At 38.3% G+C, this 15,865-nt stretch overlaps 1 protein-coding gene across 1 annotated transcript in view; it reads left to right on the forward strand.

Moving 5' to 3' along the window:
- Nucleotides 1-15,865, forward strand: part of PKN3 (protein kinase N3) — a 208,445-nt gene that overhangs the window by 105,136 nt on the left and 87,444 nt on the right. The window contains exon 13 of the mRNA XM_053696004.1: nt 2,666-2,732. Coding sequence (XP_053551979.1) covers nt 2,666-2,732 — 67 coding nt within the window. The remainder of the gene's footprint in view (nt 1-2,665; nt 2,733-15,865) is intronic.

Consider the following 15,865-nt stretch of genomic DNA (forward strand, 5'->3'; position numbering starts at 1 on the left):
AAGGTCAAATCTCTGCTCTTTCTGTTCTTTTTCACAGAAAGATTGCTATTCTTCCTGATATTCATTGTTTTGTACAAGCTTTGGTTCGTATAAAGCCTGTCATTAAGTCAATTTCTCCTCCTTGGAGTTTGAATTTGGTTCTGGGGGCTCTTCAAGCTCCTCCATTTGAACCTATGCATTCATTGGATATTAAATTACTTTCTTGGAAAGTTTTTTGTTCCTTTTGGCCATCTCTTCTGCCAGAAGAGTTTCTGAATTATCTGCTCTTTCTTGTGAGTCTCCTTTTCTGATTTTTCATCAGGATAAGGCGGTGTTGCGAACTTCTTTTGAATTTTTACCTAAAGTTGTGAATTCCAACAACATTAGTAGAGAAATTGTGGTTCCTTCATTATGTCCTAATCCTAAGAATTCTAAGGAGAAATCGTTGCATTCTTTGGATGTTGTTAGAGCTTTGAAATATTATGTTGAAGCTACGAAATCTTTTCGTAAGACTTCTAGTCTATTTGTTATTTTTTCCGGTTCTAGAAAAGGCCAGAAAGCTTCTGCCATTTCTTTGGCATCTTGGTTGAAATCTTTAATTCATCTTGCCTATGTTGAGTCGGGTAAAACTCCGCCTCAGAGAATTACAGCTCATTCTACTAGGTCAGTTTCTACTTCCTGGGCGTTTAGGAATGAAGCTTCGGTTGACCAGATCTGCAAAGCAGCGACTTGGTCCTCTTTGCATACTTTTACTAAATTCTACCATTTTGATGTATTTTCTTCTTCTGAAGCAGTTTTTGGTAGAAAAGTACTTCAGGCAGCGGTTTCAGTTTGAATCTTCTGCTTATGTTTTTCATTAAACTTTATTTTGGGTGTGGATTATTTTCAGCAGGAATTGGCTGTCTTTATTTTATCCCTCCCTCTCTAGTGACTCTTGTGTGGAAAGATCCACTTCTTGGGTAGTCATTATCCCATACGTCACTAGCTCATGGACTCTTGCTAATTACATGAAAGAAAACATAATTTATGTAAGAACTTACCTGATAAATTCATTTCTTTCATATTAGCAAGAGTCCATGAGGCCCGCCCTTTTTTTGTGGTGGTTATGATTTTGTATAAAGCACAATTATTCCAATTCCTTATTTTATATGCTTTCGCACTTTTTTCTTATCACCCCACTTCTTGGCTATTCGTTAAACTGAATTGTGGGTGTGGTGAGGGGTGTATTTATAGGCATTTTAAGGTTTGGGAAACTTTGCCCCTCCTGGTAGGAATGTATATCCCATACGTCACTAGCTCATGGACTCTTGCTAATATGAAAGAAATGAATTTATCAGGTAAGTTCTTACATAAATTATGTTTTTTGTGGTGGTTATGATTTTTTTGTATAAAGCACAATTATTCCAATTCCTTATTTTTGATGCTTTCGCTCCTTTCTTATCAAACCACTTCTTGGATATTCGGTAAAATGAATTGTGGGTGTGGTGAGGGGTGTATTTATAGGCATTTTGAGGTTTGGTAAACTTTGCCCCTCCTGGTAGGAATGTATATCCCATACGTCACTAGCTCATGGACTCTTGCTAATATGAAAGAAATGAATTTATCAGGTAAGTTCTTACATAAATTATGTTTTTCATGCGTATGCTGAGGCGCTTTAAGTAGGAAAGTTCTGCTGACCATAGTGCCTAATCCGTAACCTACCTGCCTTCAATGTTTAATGGTAGTTTTGTGGACTTGACTGCCTGGGTATTGATTCCCACACTTGATGGCTCATGGACTCAAACTATGTGATGAAAGAAAACACAATTTATCCTTACCTGATGATACATTTCTTCCACAAGCCGCGCCCTTTCTTTTTGTTAGGTGCGGCAGCACTTCTGTTGTGTTGGGGTTTCTTTTGCCTCCTCCTAGTTGTCAGACGGGGGGGATTTCCCACATGTGATGGCTCGTGTACTGTGAGCATCATCAGAGAAATTAATTTATCAGGTTAGCATACTTTTTTTTTTTTTTACGACAGAAGTAAACAGAAAAGTTGCATAAAATTACTGCTGTATCTGAGTCATGAGTGTTAAAGAGACAGTCTACTCCAAATTGTTTATTGTTTAAAAAGATAATCCCTTTATTACCCATTCTCCAGTTTTGCTTAACCAACACGGTTATATTAATGCACTTTTTACCTCTGTGATTACCTTCTATCTAAGCCTCTGCAGACTGCCCCCTTATCACAGTGCTTTTGTCAGACTTGCAGTTTAGCCAATGAGTGCTGACTCATAATTAACTCCACGAGAGTGAGCACAGTGTTATCTATATGGCACACATGAACAAGCGCTGCCTTCAAGGGTTTAGAAATTAGCATATGAGCATATCTAGGTTTAGCTTTCAACAAAGAATACCAAGAGAACAAAGCAAATTTGATAATAAAAGTAAATTGGAAAGTTACATACCCTATCTGAATCATGAAAGTTTCATTTTGACTAGACTGTCCCTTTAAGTCATGAAGGCATCTAGTACTGGTACCCTAGGTCATACTCACAGGGGATGTATAGTGTTATACCCTCTGTACTTGTGCTAAGTGAATATAACAAAAATAACTTTCACGCAATACACCATATGTAAGGGCTTATTCTTTCCTGTATGTGACCAATAACAGCTGGTATTTCTTCTAAATGAGTTTTTTATTTTGCAGAAAAAGGACTCTGCATCTTGAAGATTTTAATTGTATATCTGTGCTGGGACGTGGGCACTTTGGCAAGGTGAGTGCAGACAGGGAAGGAAGGCGTGGAAGTTTTATGGCTATAATTTATTATTCAACTATATTTATTATTATTATTGTCTTTGGTTTGTAAAGCATCAAAATAGATTGTGCATCCACAATGTCATTCAGGAGGTGGCAAAGAGCACACCAGCAAAGCTTCCTTACCCATAATCCCCAGTCATTCAACCGAAGGAAAATGAAAAAGGAATAAACACAAGGGTATAGAGGTGCCTGAGGTTCACTCAAAAAAACTGCCAAATATAATTTAAAAAGAGGTTGGGGTCGTGGACTCTCCATGCCCGGAAAGAAAGAAATTTATCAGGTAACGCATACATTTAGTTTTCTTTCCTATGGCATGGAGAGTCCACAACGTCATTCTAATTAGTAGTGGGAACCAATACCCAAGCTAGAGGACACAGAATGAAAATGGAGGGAGAACAAGGAAGGATGACCTAAACAGAAGGCACCACTTGATTTACCTTTCTCCCAAAAGAGGCCTCAGCCGAGGCAAAAGTATCAAATTTGTAGAATTTTGAAAAAGTATGCAAAGAGGACCATGTTGCCGCCTTGCAAATCTGTTCTACAGAAGCTTCATTTTTGAAAGCCCAAGATGAGGAGACAGCCCTAGTGGAATGAGCCGTAATACTCTCAGGAGGCTGCTGTCCAGCTGTCTCATAAGCTAAACGAATAAAACTTCTTAACCAGAGGGAAAGGGTAGTAGGAGTGACCTTCTGACCCTTACTCTTTCCAGAGAAAACCACAAACAGGACAGAAGATTGCCGAAAATCTTAAGTTGTATGAAGGAAAAATTTTAGCGCACACACAACATCCAGGTTATGCAAAAGACATTCCTTATGGGAAGAAGGATTAGGACAAAAAGAATGAACAACAATTTCCTGAATGTTTCGATCCGACACAACCTTAGGGAGAAACCCCAACTTAGTATGAAGGACCGCCTTATCTGCATGAAAAATAAGGTACATGGTTTATTAACAACAACATGCATCAGTTTAAACGGAGCCTGCTGCAAAACTTTAAGAACAAGGTTAAGGCTCCAAGAGGAGCAACAGGTTTAAACACAGGCCTGATCCTGACCAGGGCCTGAACAAAAGCATGAACATCTGACAAATCTGCCAGACATTTGTGCAAAAGAAAAGACAGTGCAGAAATCTGACCCTTCAGAGTACTGACTGACCAACCTTTTTCCAGGCTAAAAATACGGGACGTTCCTAATGAATCCTCACCCGGCTCCAGGAGAAAACTTAGAGTTGCACCAATAAAGGTATTTACGCCATACCTTATGGTAAATCCTCCGAGTAACAGTTTTACGAGCCTGAAGCATGGTATCAATGACCGTCTCAGAAAGACCGCGTCTAGACAAAACTAGGTGTCCAATCTCCAAGCAGTCATCTTCAGAGAATCCAGATGTGGATGGAGGAAAGGACCCTGAACAGAAGGTCCTTCCTCAGAGTTAACCTCCAAGGAGGAAGAGATGACATCCTCACCAGATCCGTGAACCAGATCTTGTGAGGCCATGCAGGAGCTATTAGAATTACGGATGCTCTCTCCTGTGTGATACGAGCAATGACTCGTGGAAGGAGAGCAAATGAAGGAAAACAGGTATGCCAGAGAAAAGATCCAAAGAACCGCTAGAGTGTCTTTCAGAGCGGCCTGACGATCTTCTTGATCTTGAACCGTACTTTTGAAGTTTGGCGTTTTGAAGAGATGCCATCAGATCCAACTCTGGAACTCCCCACCTGTGGGTTATCCTTGAGAACATTTCCGGATGGAGAGCCCACTCCCCGGGATGAAAAGTCCGTCTGCTCAGAAATCCGCCTCCCAATTGTCTACCCCTGGAATGTGGATAGTAGATATGAGACAATCGTGAGTTTCCGCCTACTGCAGAATGCGAGTCACCTCCTTCATAGCCACTGAGGAGACGCTTTTCAATAGGAATCTGATAAAACGGACTAAAGGTAATTGAGTCAAAGTTGTCAAAGGCATTGAAGATTGCTCTCAGCTCCAAGATGTTTATGGGAAGAGAAAACTCCTCCTGAGACCACAGGCCTCCGCTTTAAGAGAGCCCCAAACTGCTCCCCAGCCTAAGAGGCTGGCATCCGAGGTCACATCTCCCAAGATGGTCTTAGGAAGTAAGTTCCCTGAGACAGATGATCCTAAGAAAACCACCAAGATTGAGTCTCTCTTGATATTGAGTCCAGGACCATACTCGGAGAGATCAGAGTTTTCTCCATTCCATTGTCTTAATATGCATGACTGTAGAAGTCTCAAATAGAAACTAGCAGACCGGATAATGTCCATGGAAGCCACCATGAGACCAAATACTCCATACACATTGCCACTGATGGACTGATAGAGGACAGAAGAAAAAGATAGCCAACAAGCAGTTATGATTTTCTGACCTCCGTCAAGAAAAACTTCATGGAGATCGAGTCTATGATCGTCCTTAAAAAACACACCCTGGAAATTGACACCAAGGAACTCGGTTTCAGATTCACCTTCCACCGGAGAGAGCAGAATATCGACAACAGAAAATTCACATGGGATCATGCTAAATGAAAATATGGCACCTGAACAAAGATATTGTCCAGGTACGGAGCCACCGCAATTTCCAGATATCTAGCCATCGACTCCAGACTGAAAGGCAGAGCTGCAAATTGGAAGCGTTAGATAAGACTTCAAAAGCAGGTGGATTCAAACTGCTGGCCTTCCGGTTGGTAGGCTGTTTGCTGACCCACTGAATCGCACATCCTCCATTGACAAAGGCAAAGAGAATGACTGGGGTTTATGGGTAAGGGACGTTACTTAACATCTTTGGTGGGGTGCTCTTTGCCTCCTCTTGCTGGCCAGGAGTTGAATTCCTACTAGTAATTGGAATGATGTTGTGGACTCTCCATGCCATAGGAAAGAAACATTGGTATAATATGCCAAGGTAGTATTTATAACAAGCAAATGGGTAAACTATACATGAAGGTCTACAGCACAGCTGGGCTCGTAGGTTCACATGCACAGGGACAATAAAAAGTTGAGCAACTAAGATAAAAAATATATGCATCCCTGAACAGTAGAGTCTTTAAGGACTTACACATTGTAAACTATAGGAGAGTCTTGTGGAGCGAGGCAGAGAGTACAACAAGATAGGGGCCAGTCTGGAGAAGTCCTGTGGATGGGAATTTAAGGAGGTAACGAGAGAAGGAGGTCATGAGCAGAGTGACGGGGACGGGAGGAGGAGTATCAGGCGACAAGGTCTGAGCTATAGGGGAAGCAGCGTAATTGAGAGCCTTGAATGTCAGGGTTTTGTGTTTTTTATTCTGGAGGCTTGAGGAAGCCAGTGAAGGGCTGAGAGTTGCAGCAGATGAGGAGCGACGTGTAAGGAAGATCAGCTTGGCAGAGGCTTTTATTATGGATTTTAAAGGAGATGGGGACAACTAGGGAGACCGGTTGCAATAGTCAAGGCGGGAAATGAGGCGAGAGTAGATTAAAATCTTGGTTGTGTCTTGTATGATGGATTGGTGAATTTTGGAGATGTTTTTAAGGTGGAAACTGCAGGAACTGGCCAAAGACTGGATGTGAGGCGTGAAAGAAACATCTGATTGACCGCAAGACATCAAGCATGAGGGGTTGGGGTAATGATGATATTATTAACAGTTTTAGAAAGTTGGGGGGGGGGTGATATTTTAGAAGTGGGGAAAATAAGGAGCTCAGTTTTGAAAAGATTTAGCTTAAAGTGAATTTAAACTTTGACGAATGTGTGCCCACTTTTTAAAAATCCTATTAAAAACAGGGGCACTTTCATTCATCAAAGTTTACATTTCACTGGTTTTGTTAAAAACTTTTCTTCTTGAAAGCCGGACCAGGGAGCGGCAGGCGGGGGAATCTTTGGTCTCTGGTCCGGCTTTCAAGAAGAAAAGTTAAGTATTTTAACAAAACCAGTGAAATGTAAACTTTGATGAATGAAAGTGCCCCTGTTTTTAATAGGATTTTTAAAAACCGTGCACACATTCGTCAAAGTTTACATTCACTTTAAGGTAGTGGGAAAACATCCAGGGTGAAATATTACCGACATGAATTAGTAAAGAAGGAGAAAGGTCTGGTGCAGAGAGGTAGATTAAGGTGTCATCAGCATACAAATGATACTGAAACCTGTGGGACTTTATTAAGGAACCTAAGGCTCAAGTATAGGTTGAGAAGAGATGTGGACTAAGGACAAAGCTTTGCGGTACCCCAACAGAAAGGGGTAAAGGGGCGGATGATGGGCCAAAAGATACACTAAAGGTAGGTAGTAGAAGTGCCACAAATGCCAAATTATTGGAGGGTTTGGAGTAAGAGAGGTTGAGGGTAGTGAAAGTGGAGTACAGACATTTTGTGTTTGAAGATAGAGTAGAGATGTAATCCAGCTTAGAGAAGTTTAGGGCAGAATAGATGTGTAAAGTCAGCTAAACACTTAGAACTTCTCCATTGTCGCTTAGCAGTGCAGGAAAATCTGAGTAGGTAGTGCGTCAGAGGAGAATGCCAGGACTGAAGATGAGTGCATGATTACCGAGCTATGGTAGGTGGAGCCATATGAGTGCAGTTGTAGTGACAGATATATTGGTCAGGACAGGAAAAGGAGAAGATGGAAGAGAGCAGAGGTTTGAGAGATGTTGCAGATCTAATGATTTAAAGGGACATTATGCACTGATGTTTCATTATTTATTTTAGCATGTGATAGTATTGTTAACCTTGTATCACAATATATAAATTTCTTTCATGTAATTGGCAAGAGTCCATGAGCTAGTGACATATGGGATATACAATCCTACCAGGAGGGGCAAAGTTTCCCAAACCTCAAAATGCCTATAAATACACCCCTCACCACACCCACAATTCAATTCAGTTTTACAAACTTTGCCTCCTATGGAGGGGGTGAAGTAAGTTTGTGCTAAGATTTCTACATTGATATGCGCTTCTCAGCATTTTGAAACCCGATTTCTCTACAGTGAATGTCAGAGGGATGTGAAGGGAGTATTACCTATTGTATGCAATGATTTTCCTCACGGGAGATCTATTTCATAGGTTCTCTGTTATCGGTCTCCTACCTCCCTTTTCAGATCGACGATATACTCTCATATTCCATTACCTCTACTGATAACCGTTTCAGTACTAGTTTGGCTATCTGCTATATGTGGATGGGTGTCTTTCGGTAAGTATGTTTTTCATTACTTAAGACACTCTCAGCTATGGTTTGGCACTTTATGTATTTATATAAAGTTCTAAATATATGTATTGTACTTATATTTGCCATGAGTCAGGTTTAAGTATATTTCCTCTTGCAGACTGTCAGTTTCATATCTGGGAAATGCATTTTTTAGGATTTTTTTTTTTTTTAACTGGGGTATTCTTTTTTCGATTAACTTTTCTTTTTAATTGGCAGGCAAAATTAGGCTTGTGAGGGCGCAAAATGCCTAAGTATATTGTGTCATTTTTGGTGCAAGATTTTTTTGGCGTGAAGTTACGTTCGATGACGCAAATTCGTAATTTCTTTCATGTAATTAGCAAGAGTCCATGAGCTAGTGACGTATGGGATATACATTCCTACCAGGAGGGGCAAAGTTTCCCAAACCTTAAAATGCCTATAAATACACCCCTCACCACACCCACAATTCAGTTTTACAAACTTTGCCTCCCGTGGAGGTGGTGAAGTAAGTTTGTGCTAGATTCTTCGTTGATATGCGCTCCGCAGCAGGCTGGAGCCCGGTTTTCCTCTCAGCGTGCAGTGAATGTCAGAGGGATGTGAAGAGAGTATTGCCTATTTGAATTCAATGATCTCCTTCTACGGGGTCTATTTCATAGGTTCTCTGTTATCGGTCGTAGAGATTCATCTCTTACCTCCCTTTTCAGATCGACTATATACTCTTATATATACCATTACCTCTACTGATTCTCGTTTCAGTACTGGTTTGGCTTTCTACTATATGTAGATGAGTGTCCTGGGGTAAGTAAGTCTTATTTTCCGTGACACTCTAAGCTATGGTTGGGCACTTTTATATAAAGTTCTAAATATATGTGTTTAAACATTTATTTGCCTTGATTCAGGATGTTCAATATTCCTTATTTCAGAAAGTCAGTTTCATTATTTGGGATAATGCATTTGAAATATTAAATTTTTCTTACCTTTAAAATTTGACTTTTTTTCCTGTGGGCTGTTAGGCGCGGGGGCTGAAAATGCTTCATTTTATTGCGTCATTCTTGGCGCGGACTTTTTTGGCGCAAAAAATTTCTTAGTCATTTCTGGCGTCATACTTGTCACCGGAAGTTGTTTGTATGTGCGTCATTTTTTTGACGTTTTTTTTGCACCAAAGATGTCGGCGTTACCGGATGTGGCGTCATTTTTGGCGCCAAAGCATTTAGGCGCCAAATAGTGTGGGCGTCTCTTTTGGCGCTAAAAAATATGGGCATCATTATTGTCTCCACATTATTTAAGTCTCATTGTTTATTTGCTTCTGGTTGCTAGAAGCTTGTTCATTGGCATTTTTGCCATTCCTGAAACTGTCATTTAAGGAATTTGATAGATTTTGCTTTATATGTTGTTTTTTCTATTACATATTGCAAGATGTCTGATTGACCCTGGATCAAAAGCTACTTCTGGAAAAACGCTTGACTGAGTTCAGTCCTACCAAAGCTAAGTTCATTTATTTTAAATGTTATGAATGTTTATCTTTAGCTATGGTTTGTAATAAGTTATTATGATACAACTTTTACATGCAGAATCCATTAGTATTTATGCTTTATATATTGCCATTCTTTTTACATCTTATGTAAAAGAAATATTTAGAAGATTTATAAGAAATATTTTTCTGATTCTATTTTAAAGGCTTTGTCTGACATCGTGCCTTCTAATAACATTTTTAGGTCTTTTTCACTTCTTTTTTTAATTATTGAAGTTTCAAATGACCAACAACATACTGATTTATCCTTCTCTGATGATGTTTTTTCTCATTCAGAATTTTCTTCATCAGATATTGACACTAACAAATCTACTTTTTTATTTTATTAAAGTACATTTGTTCTTTGTTGAAAAGGTGTTGATTATTTTGGATATTAAGGTAACTAGTTCTTTTTCAAGACTAGCTAACACTATTTCTGCTTATTTATTATTCTGTGTTTTCAGAGGTTTTCTTTCCAATTCCTCATACTAGGGAATGGAATAGGCTGAGAATTTTCTTTTATTCCTTCTTCAAAGGTTTTAAACTATATTCTTTGCCAGCAGTTAAATTCAATTTGGAGGGTTCTCCAATTTATTGGGGCTATCTCTACTCCTACTAATTATGCTATTGTTTCTATAGCAAAATAGTATTTATTTTCCTTTAGATGGTTGTATCTTATTTATGGAAAATTATTTAGTTTCAGGTACTTTTCTTGGTCCTGTGATTTATTTGGATGTTGCAATTGCTTCATTTTGTTCTGTTTACTTTAAGATCAAGTATCAGATTATGATTTATTTTAGCATTGTTAAGGGACAACATTTTCTAGACTAGGTGCTGTTGCATTTGTCTTGTTGTTTTGCATTTATTGATTATGCAAGTCCACTGTATTGACTGGTCCTTTAACTGGACTATCATGCTAATAATTTCATTTGTGTCTTCATTTTATTGAATATTTTCGCAAATGAGGGTTAATCTATGTCTTTAGCTATTTTAGCTAGAAGAATTTTGTGATTTTTAAAAATCCATATTTCTTTTGTTCTAAGATAATCAATTATTTGTTTTATAATTGGATTCAATTCTTAACTGTTACTCTGGGCTTCAAGATTGAGTTCTAAGACTAAAACTTTAAGCTTATACTAGTTTGGTTGTTCTTATTAAGGAACAAATTCCTGAATTCTTTCCCAAGCAACATGTTTTTTAATTGGTAATTTTTCAGTTCGAAATCAGCTCCCTAAAATTGCGATGTACGTGCCGTATTCCAGCTTGGCTGGTAAGGGGCAGGTTAAGACTTCTTTGAAATTTATTTGGTTCTATTCAGTCCAAATATCTTTGATTTTATTCCAGTAAGGCTAACACTTTCTTTAAGTGTGTTTCGGTCCTATATATTTTGGGTACTGTTGAAGCATGGCTGGGCACCCATGGGTTTCAAGCACTGCTCAGACCTGGAATCTTCTGGGGTATTTCTTCCAGTTCCATTTTTAGGAACTGGGTTTTGGAGTTTTATTCAAACTATTCTGCCTTTTTTTGGTCAGTGATAGCATTATTTGTTTTCATTAGATACAATAAATGCATATTTTAATTTTTCTGTTTTCATTCAGATTATTTTCTGAGGATGCGGAATCTCATATGATTCACTTTGCTCTTCAGGACATAGTTAGAGGATCTTTTTTTCAAAAGCTCTTGATTCCTCACACAAGGGTCACCTTTTTTAGGTTTCCAGATAGTTTGTGTCACTGTCTTTGTCTCTATCAGACAAGGGACAATTTTATTGGGTTCCGTTTGTCGGTACCTTTAGTCTCTATTATTTCCTTCAGTTGCTATATATGCATAGAAGTTTTAGGTCTTATGGCCACAGCATTGGATTTAATTCCCTTTGCTCATTTTCATTAGAAAGAACCTTTCCAGTCTTTTATGCGGAATTATGGTGCAGGGATTCTAGGATTTCGCATTTTAAATCTTCGAATCCTAATATTTATCTCTCTCTTGATTTGGTGGTTAAGATCACCATCATTTAGTTTTTCAGGTCTCTTCGTTTCTTTCAACCTGGACCATGATCTCTACAGATGTGAGTCTTTTTGGTTGGGAGGCTGTCTGAGGATCTCTGTCAGCACAAGGGGTTTGGAAATCTCAGGAGGCGAGATTACCATTTGATATTTTAGAACTCCGTGCTTTCTCAGAGTTTTTTTCAGTTAGTTTCTTTTTGAAGAAGAGACGTTTAATGTTTTTCAGACAATATCACTACTATGGTGTATGTCAATCATCAGAGTAGGACTATCAGTCCTTAGGCTGTGACAGAAGTGTCTTGGATATTAGCCTGGGCTAAATCCAGCTCCTATCTAAATTCTGTGGGTTTTTTCCCAGGTATAGATATTTGTGAAGCGGATTATCTCTGTTAATCAAGCTTTTCTTCCGGGAGAATGGTCTCTCTTACCCAGATATGTTTTTCATCTCATCTGAATAAAGAACTTCCCAGGGGCCTATTAAGGTCCGGGAATCTTCAGGCGGAAGTAGTGTATGCATTGACATTTCTTTGGAATTATCTTTTTGCCTATTTCTTTCCGCCTCTAGTTCTTCTTCCAAATTTCTTATGGAGTATTTGTTTGTTATGCTGGTAGTTCCAGCATGGCCTCTCAGGTTTTGGTATACGAATCTCATTCGGATGGCCAGTTGCCAACGTTGGACACCTCCGTTTAAACCAGACCTTTTCTTTCTCAAGGCCATTTTTTCCATCAGGATCTCAAATCATTAAATTTGAAGGGATGGAGATTGAACGCTTGGTTTTTAGTCATAGAGGTTTTCTGACTCATTGATTAATACTATGTTTCAGGCTCATAAATCTGTCTCTATAAAGATTTATATTGAGTCTGGAAGACCTACTTTTCTTGGCATTCTTTTAAAATTCATAGAATTTTATTATTTTTTCAGGTTGGTTTGGATAAGGTTTTGTCTTCAGTTCTTTGTTAGGACAAATCTCTACTCTTTCTGTTCTTTTTTCACAGAAAGATTGCTAATCATCCTGATATTCATTGTGTTGTACAGGCTTTGGTCCATATCAAGCCTGTCATTAATTCAATCTCTCCTCTTTGGAGTCTCAATTTGGTGCTGAGGGCTTTACAGGCTCCTCCGTTTGAAACTATGCATTTTCTGAACATTAAATTACTTTCTTGGAAAAGTATTGTTCCTTTTGGTTATTTCTTCTACTAGAAGAGTTTTTGAGTTATCTGCTCTTTTTTGTGATTATCCTTTTCTGATTTTTCATCAGGATAAGGCAGTGTTACTTCCTGATATTAATCATTTTTTTCAGGTTTTGATTCGTATCAAACCTGTCATTAAGCCAATTTCTCCTCCTTGGAGTCTTAATTGGGTTCTGAAGTTTTTTTTCAGGCTCTTCTATTTTGAGCATATGCTTGCTCTGGACATTCATTACTTTCATGGAAAGTATTGTTCTTTTTGGACATCTCTTCAGCTAGAACAGTTTTTGAATTATCTGTTCTTTCTTGTGAAACTCCTTGTTTTGATTTTTCATCAGGATAAGGTGTTTTTTTTTTTGCTGTCCTCATTTCAATTTTCACCTAAATTGTGAATTCTAACAACATTAGTGGAGGAATTATTGTCTTTTCCTTGTGTCCTAATCCTAAGAATTCTTTGGTAAGATTCTTACATTCTTTAGGATGTGGTAAGAGTTTTGAAATATTATGTTGAAGCTACTCAGATTTCAGACAGACTTCTAGTCTATTTGTTATCTTTTCTGGTTTTTAGGAAGGTCAGAAGGCTTCTGCCATTTCTTTGGCATCTTGGTTAAGCTTTTGATTCATCATGCTTATTTGTAGTCGGATTATTCCCCGTCTCAAAGGATTACGGCTCATTCTACTAGGTCAGTTTCTACTTCCGGGGCTTTTTAAGAATGAAGCTTCTGTTGATCAAATTTGCAAAGCAATGACTTGGTCTTCTTTGCATACTTTTACTAAATTCTACCATTTTGATGTTTTCTCTTCTTTGGAAGTAGTTTTTGGTAGAATAGTACTTCAGGCAGCTGTTTCAGTTTGATTCTTCTGCTTATAATTTCAGGGTTTTTTTCATTATTAAAATTGAAACTTTTGATTTGGGTAGTGGATTAATTTTTTAAGCGGAATTGGCTGTCTTTATTTTATCCCTCTCTCTCTAGTGACTCTTGCGTGGAAGTTCCACATCTTGGGTATTTATATCCCATACGTCACTAGCTCATGGACTCTTGCTAATTACATGAAAGAAAACATAATTTATGTAAGAACTTACCTGATAAATTCATTTCTTTCATATTAGCAAGAGTCCATGAGGCCCACCCTTTTTTGTGGTGGTTATGATTTTTTTTTGTATAAAGCACAATTATTCCAATTCCTTATTTTTTTTATGCTTTCGCTCTTTTCTTATCACCCCACTTCTTGGCTATTCGTTAAACTGAATTGTGGGTGTGGTGAGGGGTGTATTTATAGGCATTTTAAGGTTTGGGAAACTTTGCCCCTCCTGGTAGGAATGTATATCCCATACGTCACTAGCTCATGGACTCTTGCTAATATGAAAGAAATGAATTTATCAGGTAAGTTCTTACATAAATTATGTTTTCCGGCGTCTTAGTCAACGCTGAGTCCTTTCACAAGGTTGCGTCTTTGATGACGCGAGTGTGTCATTTCCGGAAGTTGTTAGCGCCAAAAGATTTTCTGCTTGTGTTGTGCGTAATACTTGGCGCCAAATATTTTCATTATTTAAAACCCCATTCCTATACACCTCTTGCCTTTTTTCAATATCAGAGGGCTATGCTGTTTGCATTTTTTTTCCCATTCCTGAAATTGCCATATAAGGAAATTGATAATTTTGCTTTATATGTTGTTTTTTCTCTTACATTTTCATGTCTCAATCTGATCCTGTCTCAGAAATCACTGTTGGAACCCTGCTGCCTGATAACAGTTCTACCAAAGCTAAGTGCATTTGTTGTAAACTTGTGGAGATTATTTCTCCAGCTGTGGTTTTTAATAGTTGTCATGATAAGCTTTTATATGCAGAGAATATGTCCATCAGTAATAGTGCTGCTGTTCCTTCAACATATAATGTACAAGATATACCTGTGAATTTAAAAGATTTTATTGCTGATTCTATTCAGAAGGCTTTGTCTGCCATCCCGCCTTCTAATAAACGTAAAAGCTCCTTTAAAACTTCTCATAAAGTTGATGACATTTTAAATGACCGACAACATACTGAATTATCCTCCTCTGATGAGGATCTATCTGATTCAGAAGATCCTTCCTCAGATATTGACACTGATAAATCTACTTATTTATTTAAAATGGAGTACATTCGTTCTTTGTTAAAAGAAGTGTTGATTACATTGGATATTGAGGAAACTAGTCCTCTTGTTATTAAGACTAGTAAATGTTTAAATTCTGTTTATAAACCTCCTGTCGTTACTCCAGAGGTTTTTCCAGTTCCTGATGCTTTTTCTGATATGATTTCTATGGAATGGAATAGGCCTGGTACTTCTTTTATTCCTTCTTCAAGGTTTAAAAAATTGTATCCTTTGCCAGCAGTTACATTGGAGTTTTGGGAAAAGATCCCAAAAGTTGATGGGGCTATCTCTACTCTTGCTAAATGTACTACTATTCCTATGAAAGATAGTACTTCTTTCTTTCATGTAATTAGCAAGAGTCCATGAGCTAGTGACGTATGGGATATACATTCCTACCAGGAGGGGCAAAGTTTCCCAAACCTTAAAATGCCTATAAATACACCCCTCACCACACCCACAATTCAGTTTTACAAACTTTGCCTCCGATGGAGGTGGTGAAGTAAGTTTGTGCTAGATTCTACGTTGATATGCGCTCCGCAGCAAGTTGGAGCCCGGTTTTCCTCTCAGCGTGCAGTGAATGTCAGAGGGATGTGAGGAGAGTATTGCCTATTTGAATGCAGTGATCTCCTTCTACGGGGTCTATTTCATAGGTTCTCTGTTATCGGTCGTAGAGATTCATCTCTTACCTCCCTTTTCAGATCGACGATATACTCTTTTATATACCATTACCTCTGCTGATTCTCGTTTCAGTACTGGTTTGGCTAGATGAGTGTCCTGGGGTAAGTAAATCTTATTTTCTGTGACACTCTAAGCTATGGTTGGGCACTTTGTTTATAAAGTTCTAAATATATGTATTCAAACATTTATTTGCCTTGACTCAGAATGTTCAACATTCCTTATTTTTCAGACAGTCAGTTTCATATTTGGGATAAATGCATTTGTTTCAATCATTTTTTCTTACCTTAAAAAATTTGACTTTTTCCCTGTGGGCTGTTAGGCTCGCGGGGGCAGAAAATGCTTCATTTTATTGCGTCATTCTTGGCGCAGACTTTTTTGGCGCAAATTTTTTTTTCTGTTTCCGGCGTCATACGTGTCGCCGGAAGTTGC

This window comes from Bombina bombina, chromosome 12, assembly GCF_027579735.1.
Source record: "Bombina bombina isolate aBomBom1 chromosome 12, aBomBom1.pri, whole genome shotgun sequence".
Lineage (NCBI taxonomy): Eukaryota > Metazoa > Chordata > Amphibia > Anura > Bombinatoridae > Bombina > Bombina bombina.